The following is a 12042-nucleotide window of genomic DNA, read 5'->3' on the forward strand; positions in this document are numbered from 1 at the left end:
TCCTTAAGTGATTAGGCCTGTGCATTTTCAGTTGCAAATCTACAATTATAGTGGAAAAGCATTACTTCCCAGACAGAGAGGCACAATAACAAAAAAAGTCTCTCATTTTCCCTTTGTCTAAGGGTTTGATTGCATGTTCTCAGGCAAATCAGATATCCTGAGATTCACTTGACTCATCCAGTGAGCACAAACATTATCCATCTTTGTCTTTCCCTAGCACTTTATAATCCCAGGATCTCAAAGCCAAGTACCAGGAGAAAATACACAGTTTCTCCCTGAAGGAAAACCACCCGGTGTCACAAAGAGAGCTGCAGCCATTTTGATTTACAAAACTACACTGGGTGAGTGCTGAGTACAATCCAGCAGTCAGAGAAAGAAACCCCCAAAGATTAACAAAAATTAACTACCAGAGGCAGAGATTAATATCAGTAATTTACAAATTACCTTTTAAAAGTGTTAAAACCCAACAGCAAGCCAGCGAAACTTGCCTCCCAAACTTTCTTTATTCTGTATCTTTCCCTTTAATTTGCTTCCTGTGTCTTTTATAATGGTTTCCTGAGGTTCTGATCACAGTATCATTGTGGCATCAGTCTACTGGAAGCATAATCCTGTAGATACTCCTTTTAAAGGACAATTTAATTGAATTCTTAAATAGCAGAAGAAAATTAATTTCCTCTGACTTCATCCGCTTTTGAATACTTAAACTTGCATCATCATACATTAAAGAAATAGACTCTACCAACTTTGAAACCTCAGGATTTATCACTTAGATACTTTTCTGGTGCCTGTCAAAGCAAAATTTAAAAAAAAATCTTTTTAAAAATCCAGTCACTGGGGAAAAGTCATTTTTTCACATTGAAATGTCTAAGTGTCTCTTCCCATCTGTAGTAACAGGCACTTAATGAAGAGAAAAAAAACCAACACAGAAATTCTCAACATAGTTCACTCTTCTAAATGCGAATAAAAATAAAACCACCAAAATACTGCATTATGTTAGTTCCAATCAAATGCTGATGAGCCTGGAAAAGTGAGAGGCTTCAGGAATGAGATGGCAACTTACTGCTGGAGGCAGACAGCTCTCTGGGGCTGGAGGACATCGGCTGAGCACACATCTGACACAGACAGTCCCTTCCATTAAAGGTAACCCGATCTCCTGGCGGAAATGGACGCCTGGAAAGTTCAAGAGAAAAATGTATTTTTGCAAAGGTTATGCCAGAGATTTTTCCTCTGTTCTCCCTGCCTTGAGTTTTTCTGCCTTCCTCCAGTGCAATCAATATTTTACAGAAACTCAGGCCAAATAGTTTCTGCAATGTGGCCTTGGCAAAACCAGGCACTGGAAGGAATCCAATCCATGGATGCAAGCAGAGCAGAGGTTAGACTTGCCTTGTATTTTCATTTTAAAAATATTATCAAACATATTTTATCTGAATAGCAGAGACAGTGAAATCTGCTAAGACACAACACCTACATTTATGATGGTCTCAGCTTGATGTTGTGGGTAGCAAATGATACAGAAGAGAACTCAAAGAATCAGAACTGTTCTTGAGGTTGGTGAAGGAATGTGGAGCTAGTCACTCATAAATGTTAAGAATGTGTGTTAGGCAGAAGTTGACATTGCTGTTAACTCTTATTTGGTGCCTAAATCAGAGGATGAACAACATTTAATAACTCCAAATCTTTAATAAGGAGTGTTAACTGCTGAGTGCAGACCCCCACCTCACTCCAAAACTGCTTAGCAAATCTACTGCTGATTTCAACAAAACAAAATCTAACAGGCGTGGTTTCCTTTCCACTGCCATCTCTAAGTGGGCCAAAAATAAATCAGCAGCAATACTGAATTTCATTCATCTATTTCAAAGACTCATCTTTTGTTCATTCAACATAAAAAGATTGATGCAAATCAATGTACAGAAAATTGATGTCATGTTTCACACTGGAAATAAAACTGCAACATATACATTATACGATTACCAAAACGCAGTAAATTCACACACTACTTAAAAACAGAAAACAAGCAGCATTCTTTCAATAAAAAAGGGCTTGAAAAATGTACCAGGCTAAAGGACAAAGTACTTCAACTACTTATCAGAGATAGGAGTTTAAAATGCCACCTCTCTCTGATCCACACAGCCTTAGCCAACTCCTTATTACTTGCTGCAGAACTGAAGAGTGGTTCTCTTACTGGGGACAAGAAAGAGTATTTGAGAAGAGGGGGAATCCCAATAGTCCCATAGCCACATGCTCTTATGCTGGACTGTCCTCAGAGCTCAAATGTAGCATCCAGAATTTTGCTGCACTTCATTTCCCCCACTAAGCTGGGCTGATCACCCGAACTCACATCATTATCTCAGTGTGTAAGACTGACACTTAATTCTTTCAGACATGAGAGTAACTTTCTGAGAACAGGGAACTACATGTCATAAAAAAAGCCATGTCCCCCATATAAATGAGTGGCATTTTCAAGACTTTTAAAGTCAGATCCGCAGCATATCTTCTATAACAAAATAAATGCGTTCGCAAGAGAAATCTGTCTTGAGACTTGTGTCTGATGGCAACACCTTTCCTTGTGTTTTCCTTGAGCTGGGCTCCTGCCATGTTGTTTGAAGGGATGACTTACTTGCAGACAGTGCAGGCAAAGCAGCTTGGATGGTAAGTTTTCCCCAGAGCTGTCACCACTTCTCCTTCCACGAACTCCCCGCAGCCGTTGCAGCGGGTGCCGTACATGCGCTGGTAGTCCAAGGTGCACAGATATTCTCCATTCTTTATAAAAAAGCCTCCTTGTGCCAGGTCACAGCCACACACTGGAATCAAAAAACAAACCACACAGATTAGAAACATATCACTGCTAAGGATGTTAGCTGCTCAATTGTATCAGTAAAAAGGGTGAAGAGCCAGTCAAGGATTTCTGTGACTTGGCAGTTTTTCCACTGTAAAATGCCTATTCACTCAAAGCAGAACACATCACAACCTGGTGCCTGGTTTGCTTTGAGGAAATATTCAGAGTCCTGCATTGGCATTTCTGGTCAACACAGAGACAGAAAGCAATCCTACCTCTAACAGCCAAACCCCACGAAGAGAAAGTGCCATGGGAGATTGAATTTCACACTGTGCCTTTAGCTTAGGTTGAACAAAGAACTCGAAACTACCTATTTAGTGTTCCCCTGTATCACCAATAATTTATACCCAGCTCCTCCCAGGCACTTTGGTTTCTGGCACTCCTCCTGCTCCTCTGTATATTGCTGTATCTGTGTAATTCAGTAAGAGAAACCACTCTTCACAGCAATCTAGTATGTTAACCTAACTCTCCAAGGAATGCCATCTCATCCCCCTTCATAAGATTCAAGTATCTTCAGATCAAATATCAGAAATATTCAATATCAGAAATTCTGAGTATTAAGGAAAAATAAATAAGCAGTACACTAGGTCCTTGCAGTTACACAGTCCTTGAAAAATTAAAATATTAAATACAGAAAGATTAGGGTTCAATTCCTCTTTCTGCCACAAGTCCTAAGCACAATATTGTATCCCACATTCATCCTCAGTGCTGTTATAATGGGCTAGTATCTTACTAATTACCTGCCTTGAAAATTAAAATTGCAAGGCATTTGGGGCAGGAATTGCAAGTTTTCTTTGTCTCTTGCCCAGCTCTGGAGGTCTAATGACTGCTACTGTAACAACAATTAATAGAACAACAATAAACAGAACTAAAATGCAGCTTAGAAGGAAAGCAGTATCAGGACCAGCATTTTTCCGGTTTCACATTTCTGCATAGAGAGTGATAATATTCCATGTGCAAACAAATTACATTTCATGGTGGCATTAAATCCACAAGCAGCCAAAACTCAATTATCAGTGACTGAGGAGAATTACAAAGAACTACTGTTAAGGCTCTGTTAAAATGCTGCAAAAGGTTCCAAGCTGTTTTTTAGGTAAACATCCAGAAAAAAAAAACATTTTCAGTCCTTCTTTTTCTTCTACTGATCTCTGTTTAAAATACTATTTTCAAATTAAGAGTAAAATATTCTGTTAGGCAGAAGGTACAGGTAACCTCTACACCACAATTTTCCACTGTAGGTCCAGTGGAAAACCTACTTACAATAGGTTTGCTTCTCTAAGTTACTTTGGGCAGATCCTTACCATTAAATCACGTAGAAATGGAGAATTCTGCTTTAATGTTTAAAAGATGCTCTGGAAGCTGCTAAACTTCATGAAGTGCTATGGAGTACTCACGTGTCTGTGTGATTATTTAAATCCTAGTTTGTAATTTACCTTGTAGCTTTAACATCCAAGTATCTATTTTTTAGCCTCAAGCTGAAGGTGCTCAGTGTGCAGCTGGGTCTGCCTCAGGAGCTGCTGTATGAACTCTCTGGCTCTTTGCTATGATCCCCAGTTCTACCAAAGAGTCACTTTTTGAAGAACTTATTTGGTCACTGTGGCCCCCTCTACCTGCCTAGGCAAGGCTCTAATAAGCTGGGATGATCAAAAGTAACTCTGAATACCACCTCTGTTCTAGCTTCTTCTGAAAACCCAGCTTCAGCATCATAAAGAGGTGGCAGATCATTGTTTGCAAAAACTACTACAGAATTGGAAGGAAAGAGTTCATGCACACACAGTTATCAGGCTCTACCCCCAGGGATTCAAGCCTATCACGAACATGGGGGCTAAATATTTCACAAGTCTTTTACAGACAGCAATTGCTATTGTCAAAAAGAATCTCTTTCTACTGCCCTTTTCCTAATGAAGTCTTCTTTCTACCCAATCTCTAACTCCTTTTGCAAATAGCTCAGAATGTCTGAGTTGAATCCTCCCACCCTGGCCAGCCACGGACGCAGGCCCAAGCAGATCCCTCGTCCCTGGCACACACACAGCAGGAAGCACACACCAATCTGCAGGAATTACAAACAAGCCCTGGCTACCCCACATTACAAGGGATTTTTGCAGTCAATTTGGCACATGTGTCCCTATCACTAATCACAGCTTTAAGCTACATGGGAAAAACAAGGGTCACCCAGTCTGTTAAGGGCCATGGCTGGAAAAATGCGATTCCAGCCGGCTGCTTTCACTTTGAGTCAGAGATCAAATCAGAAAGGACAAACAAGGCTGTACCACACTCCATGCACAGTGTGGTGTGTAACAGGGAGGGGATTTGAACAGCTCTTTTTCCTTCTTTTTGCAACTGTGCAGAAGTCCTGGCTCTGACAATGAATCCCCTCATGCTGACACATACTGCCTTAGCACACATATTTATGGTCGCTGCAGAAAAACCACAAAAAAGACGGGAGGAATTGCAATTGACTTTTATTAAAAAGAAAGCCCATATGCCCACCACCGTTCATGCCTCAAGCAGCAGAGGCAGGGAAGAGAAATCAGCTGTGAACTCAACATATGTACAGTTCATTCTGATGGTGTGATCTATGCAACTGCTGTGGCACACATAGCATGTCATCAAAGAAAAATTTATACCTAAATGATGGCAGTTAACTGTAAAGATGAAACTATTTTTTTCCTATACTGATGGGAAAAATGAAAGAATTACTTTGTGGAGCCAATAGTGATGCACAAATTGTGTTTGAGAAGGCAAAAAGCAAGAGGTATTCTGTAAACATCCATCACACAGAAATAGTTCTACAGAAGAAAAACATTTCCCCAAGATTCTTCCTGCTCAGTATGATGGGAGAAATTCTGTTTTTCATAACCAAAACCCTCCATCTGAAACAGGAGACTCTGGGGAGCATTTCTGTTCCCTAAGGTACCACAAGCACAGAGACAAAAAAAAAGCCAGCACTTTTCTTTAAATGAAAGAAGAAACCATTGTCTTCAAAAGCTCTTGGAGGAACTCAGCTTTTCTCTCTGTATATCAAAGAATTTCATATTCCAAACAAACCATCCTGCCTCTCTTGTGAATGGAATAAGCTGGAATACAGTTCTACCTCCCACTGTAAGGAAAACACCCACCCACCAGCTTTTTCTGTCTTCAGCTACTCTCTGGAGCTCCTATTCTGCATCCCTGGAGCACAGAAAGGCTGGAGATATGGCCAGGGCTGCTGAGAGCTCCCAAAGCTCCAGGGTCTGTCATGGAAATATCTGGGGTGGTCAGGAGCAATCCAGCTGCCTGTGGATCCAGACCTGGACCATTCTTAAGGTGAGTCACTTCCAAGTTTTAATGGTGATGACAAAAATGAAGAGATCAGAGTTTTCCAAAGAGAACTAAAGTAGGATTTGATCCTACTGAGCATTATTTGGGATCTCCATAGCCTTACTGTGAGGGAGAGTTGAACTCCATGTTGATGTTGAGTAAAAATTGTTTCAGCACTGAAGGAAAAAAACACATAAGGAGAGTCTGTGAATCTGGGCTCTCAGTCTGCAGAAGTGAATGCTATTCATTAAGAAAATTCTAATGATCTACTTTGTTACTGTGCATTAAATAAGGTGCAAATTCAATTTCCTGTTGGGATTTTATTTCCTTCTTGTATTTTTCAGCTTCATGGAATAATGGTGCTGTTTTCAAGCAGGGAAATAGTCATACAACAGTTATTCTTAGGACATAATGGATCTCTTGTTTGAAGGTAGAAAGGAATTTGGAAATGTTTCAGTTTATCACCTACATCCAAAAAAATACACAGGGAAAATTGGTTTCTTTTTTTTCCACATAAGAGTTTAACAAATCCCATATTGATGAAAGCAAGGTTCAAGTTCTTTTTAGAGTTTAAAGTTTCTGCATTTCAAATGAACCAAGTCTCGTTCTGCCTTTTACTCCTCTTACCAACACTCTTCTTGATGGTGTTATTCATTTAAAGAATGAACCTACATCCAAGCATCATCAGAAAAGCACACAGGAACAGTAAATCTCAGATGCTGTGCTGCAGCACTACCCTGGCAGGGAGATTGCAAGGCACCAGTAAGAAATGCAGCAGTTTGCAAAAGCTCTAACAGAGATCCCAGTGACCATTTGTCACACTCCTGTCACTGGAGATTTTTTTCTGTCATACACTGATGAGAGATGCATTTTGATTGAAGCTATTTGATGTCCAGCATTCCCAGTGGTTCTGGAATCTCTTCTCATTTCAGCAGACTGACACAAGAAACTTGCTGGGAAGTCAAAGTACATGAACATGGAACAAACACAGGTGACCTTAAAATCTGCTTTTATGATGCTTGGCATTGGGTAGAGGAAAGGTTTAGCAGCTAAAACACTTCCTGAGCAAAAGACTAGATTGTATTTCTTCCTTCTTCTCCTAAACTGGTCTGAGATCCCCCGTGGGAAGCATCCTCTAGCCTCCAGTCAGGCCTTTCTCTGTTCCCATGGAAATCCCTGATGCTCCAGTTCAAGCTCCCTGCCTGCAGCACCCGAGTGCCGCTGTCACCGTGTCACAGGCAGCCCTCAGTGGGCACCTGACTGCAGCCCCTGGGCATTCAATGCAGGCTGAAACTCAGCTGAAACCAAAAGTGAATTCTGAGCCTCAGATGAGCTCAGCTTTAACGTGATCAGCTTCCCATGCCATGGCCCTGCCTTCAGTCCTCCAGCACTGGAGACACAAACAATGCTGTGCTGGGAGCTGTTCCTGTCTGCACCTGACTGGCACAATTTCAGTCTTTCTAGCAATGCAGCAGCCAGCAGCTCACACCTGAGCACAGCAGCAAGCAAATAGCAGCTGTCTGTGGTGCAGCAATGTGACAGCTGCCCCACTGAAAAATCAGTGGTTTGTGCACCAGGATGGAAACAATGGCAGGAATCACTCGACCATTTAAAACACCTTTCACATTAAACTAAGCACGAGGTGGAGATCAAAGTCATTTACAGGTCTGTGGGAAGTGAACCTTGAAGAAAAGGCAATCAGTGGAAAAATGTCAAAGTTTAGCCTCGGATGGCTTGACTGTAACTATCTAGAGGAAACATCTCTCTAAAAAGATTTTAAATAAGCAAACCAGGAGTTTAAGGATAGAACAAAGCCAAACCTCATCCAAGCCAAGCAGATGAAGGATGCACTGACCACAAAGCCAAGAAACTTTTTGTATTTTTGTGAGGATGCTCTGCCCTGCTCATCAGGCACCTGTTAATCATCCTGCTGCTCCTCTACTTCCAAAGGGATCCTGTAGCTTTTTAAAATCTGACGTGGCATCTGTCAGCATTCATCAGTATCAGCCAAGTAGTGCAATTAATTTCATTTCCTGTCAAATGTTTGGTCTCTGAAGAGACCTCAAGCCCAAAACTAAGATTGGTATCAATCACTTGTCATTAATAGTATTCTAACCCCAACAGAAAAGTAAGGATCCACCTCAGATTGGGAAGAAACTGAACCTGAAGTGAAATGCCAGAAGCACCCTGCAAGAAGAGCAGTCTTCAAGACACGGCAGCTAAGATATGTAAATGCAGAAATGGCAATTAGTCTCACAGCTTCACTGAGGTTTGATTTCACATCAAGCTACCTGAATGCATGAATTCACATCTGAACTCCATTCCCTGGCATGGGAGAAACTTTAACCTCTGTTAGCTTCCCTGAAAGAACAGATTCCCATTTCCACCTGGATCTTGGTGATTCACAGATTCAAGTGACCTCCTATAATTTCATGATGCTCAGGAAGGAGCACATTCTACCCACATGTGTGTTATCACATCCACACATCAGTTTCTGTTCCAGAAGAATTTGTGAAAATGCAGAGATCTTTTCAAACACTGCACTGGACATCTACTACAAGAATGGCCTCATATTTAAACTTTCCCTGACACTGAACTATTTATAGCACTGCCCAGCAGCCTGTTTGCAGCCTCCTCCTGCTGCCACTGAAGCAATCTGATGACAGAGCAAAGGTCAAAGAACTAATGATTTAAAACACATTCCAACCTGTTGATATAGTGTCTGCTTACATGACCCTGACTTCTTCCCAGTTCTTCAAGGGAGGAAGATCCAGTTCAAAGTCAAAGGATTACAGAACATCCCAAAACCCAAACTTAGGAAGCCTCCTCCCTCCCTGTCAGGCTCACTGAACTGCAGATGATGGAGCCTTGAAAAGTCATCACATGAAAAACCCAGACCTGTGCCTGGAACCCAAACATACCACAGAGGATTCTGCAAGTTAAGCTCGAGAGACATCTAACTGAAGAGAGGAAAATTACCACATTTATTTCATAATTAAGAAACTGCTTTATGCTGATTTGTAACAATGTTTTAATAGAAGCTTAATGTTTTTTTTTTTCCTGTGGAATACTCTGGGTTTGTGGAATGCTTCCTGGATGCCAAGACTTGGCTTTGCCTTATAATTAGCAAGATTATTAGCAGGTAATTGCCTCTTGATATTTGATATCACTACAGCATGTGAAACATTGATACACAGTAAAACATTTTCACCTGACCTTTATTCCACATAATTGCAGATATCCCATTCCTGGAAGTGTTCAAGGCCAGGCTGGACAGGGCTTTGAGCAACCTGTTCTAGTGATTTGGCAACCTGGCCCATGGCAGAGGGGCTGGAATGACATGATTTTAGAGTCCCTCCCACCCCAAACCATTCCAGGATTCTGTGATAGTGAGGACTAAAAAACTTAAGGACACCATCCATATTCTTGTGGCAGGATTGCTTAATTATGAGATTAAATTTTTGTTTAGTCTACATTTCTATAAAAAAATCTAAGTTTTACAATTCATATATGACATCACAAATCTACTATATGAAACACTCCTACCACAAACACTACACTATCTTGCTAAGATAATTCAACCAATCTCTACATGCACCAAAATCAAGCTATGTAAACTTTTACATTGTTACTATGAAAGCTTAAAGCTTTTTCTGTTAAGCAATACAGTGTACTGAAACCAGCTTTTCCCTCTAACCCAAAAGATGAATCACAGGCTTAATAATAAAGCCTTATTATAGCAATTTTGCTAGCCTCCAAGATTCCTCTGCTAGTACATGCAATAGGGTAAAGTGAACTGTAATCAACTGACAATGGCAGAAAATTATCATTTGTATCAGATCACAATTTAAATTGAGATATTAAAATCTCTGCTCATGCACATTGTAATTTAGGGCCTGATCCCACACACATTTACATATGGAACAGCATTGCAGTGAGTAGTCTTAGTTTTTCCAGAAAAGTTATTCATGTACACAGATGCTTACAAGAAAAACTTTTACTTCTTCATAAGCCACTAATTAATTCTTGTTAATGGTAATGTTTATTTCAGACAAACCCAATGATGTCTCCAGCTCAACCTCCTCATCTAACCTTCCCTCCTCTCAGCCTGCTGCTTCCATTGCCTCGTAAAGATTAACAATTTGGATTGGTAAGAGTAATGTACTCGTGCTAAAACAGACCTTAAAGCTTATTTATTACACCAGGAGGTAATGCAGAATCCTATTAAATTTGCATTTGTAACACAAACCAGAGTTATTCCCTGGCAAGGTAAGGGACTTTGTCATGAAACAGCCAAAGACAACTGCTCTGAATGCTGTTCCTGGAGCTGCACTCCTAAATGGCTCTTATCCCTCCTCTGTCCATCATTCCCAGTTAACTCCAGCTCCCAGTCAGCTGCTGCCTGCCTGAAATTCTTTGCCTATCAGGAGGATGGCAGAGCTCCCCTTCCTGGGGACAGCCACACCATTTTCAGCTTTTTTGTTTTCCTATCAGCTCTTGTCGGGAGCCACAAATAGAAGCAGCAGGGCAGACAGGATCCAGCAGCTGGAGACACAGGGCTCTCCAAGGCACAGCCCCAGCCAGCTCCATCTTATCTGGGGCCATGGGAACACGTCAGTCAGTGCAGGTTTTACTGGTCACCTTTGGCAGGAAGCAGCTCCTCTGTTCTTAGAAAGACCCCAGAGATGGACAGAGCTCCTGGGGAGGGCGGCTGTCTGCTCACGTTAGGGGACGCACGAGCCTGTCCTGAGCTGGCTGATGCTCATGGAGAGGAAAGTCACCGTGCTCCTGCAGTGCCACTGCCACCACTGACAGGCATGCCAAGCAGTCATGGAGTGCCTAAGAGCCTCTGACACAACCTGGGGAAGCAGCACTACAAGCACATCCAATACATTTAACAGTATGATGTAAAAACAAAGTTGAGAGCGTGGATGGCAATAATAAAAAGGAATCACATACAGAGCAAAGAACATCACACACAAACTCTGTGACTCTATGACAGCCTTATCAAGAAATGGATTTTTCCCACATCTTCTAAATCTGTGGGTAAAAGTTTAAACACTTTCAGCAGGTATGAAAACAGACAAGTGTGAGCTTGTTCAAGTCTTTCATGCTATAGATGGGAGATGCAGTCTCTAGAGCAAAGTTTAGTATACAAAAAAGAAAAGATAACCAAGCCACCTGTGGATGCAGCTGATACATCCTGGTCCCAGTATCTGTTGGTTTTGCTGCCTAACAACATACTTTATAAACTGAGGGGGGTCTAAGTCCACCTCCTGTAGAGTTGCAGTCATGTCATATTAAAAACCCATCAGACTAAGAGGGAAGAAAACCACTTACTTGAACAGCTGTGTCCCACTTGTATAAACCATATGGTCAGACAACATGCAATGTGAGTAAATAACTATGTGGCTTAAACAAAAACTGCACTCAAATAACAATAAACAAGATCTGCAGCTCAGGTAAAACATTGAAAACGGGACTTGGAGCAACCTCCCATTCACAGCCCTTTCCTTTCTCCCTGTGAAGACAAATGAACTCTAAAAAGATAACACTCAGACAACAAACCCAACTAATAAGGCACAGACTGAATGAACAGCATGAGAAAAGTCTCTAACATTCAGCTCTGGCCCTTCTCAGTTCAAACTGGATTTACTTTCCTCCATTTCCTTAACAAGCTAATGGTACAAATCATAGTTTCATTTCCCCCAGCAAGAATTATTTCTATAGCTCTCCTTTCTCTGGTGATCTTCATGCAAGCACTCATAAGGTCAATATTATTACAGAATCTTAAACTGTCATCATAAACAGAAGCTACAATAAGTTGAGACATTCCTCTAGGGAAGGAAAGAACAAAACCAAAAAAAGTATACTAGTAAATCCAGTCTTGCAACAGAATAGTCAAA

At 41.1% G+C, this 12042-nt stretch overlaps 1 protein-coding gene across 6 annotated transcripts in view; it reads right to left on the reverse strand.

The window, feature by feature from the left end:
* The window catches only part of ABLIM1 (actin binding LIM protein 1), a 190758-nt gene that overhangs the window by 86011 nt on the left and 92705 nt on the right, over positions 1–12042 (reverse strand). For all 6 annotated transcript variants that reach the window (XM_071446245.1, XM_071446240.1, XM_071446242.1 and 3 more), the window contains exons 3-4: positions 2618–2801; positions 1061–1170 (exon numbers count right to left, since the gene is read on the reverse strand). In XM_071446245.1, the coding sequence (XP_071302346.1) occupies positions 1061–1170; positions 2618–2801 (294 nt within the window). The remainder of the gene's footprint in view (positions 1–1060; positions 1171–2617; positions 2802–12042) is intronic.

The sequence above is a fragment of the Agelaius tricolor genome, unplaced genomic scaffold (genome assembly GCF_023055355.1).
Source record: "Agelaius tricolor isolate 1412-34295 unplaced genomic scaffold, bAgeTri1.0.p SCAF_22, whole genome shotgun sequence".
Lineage (NCBI taxonomy): Eukaryota > Metazoa > Chordata > Aves > Passeriformes > Icteridae > Agelaius > Agelaius tricolor.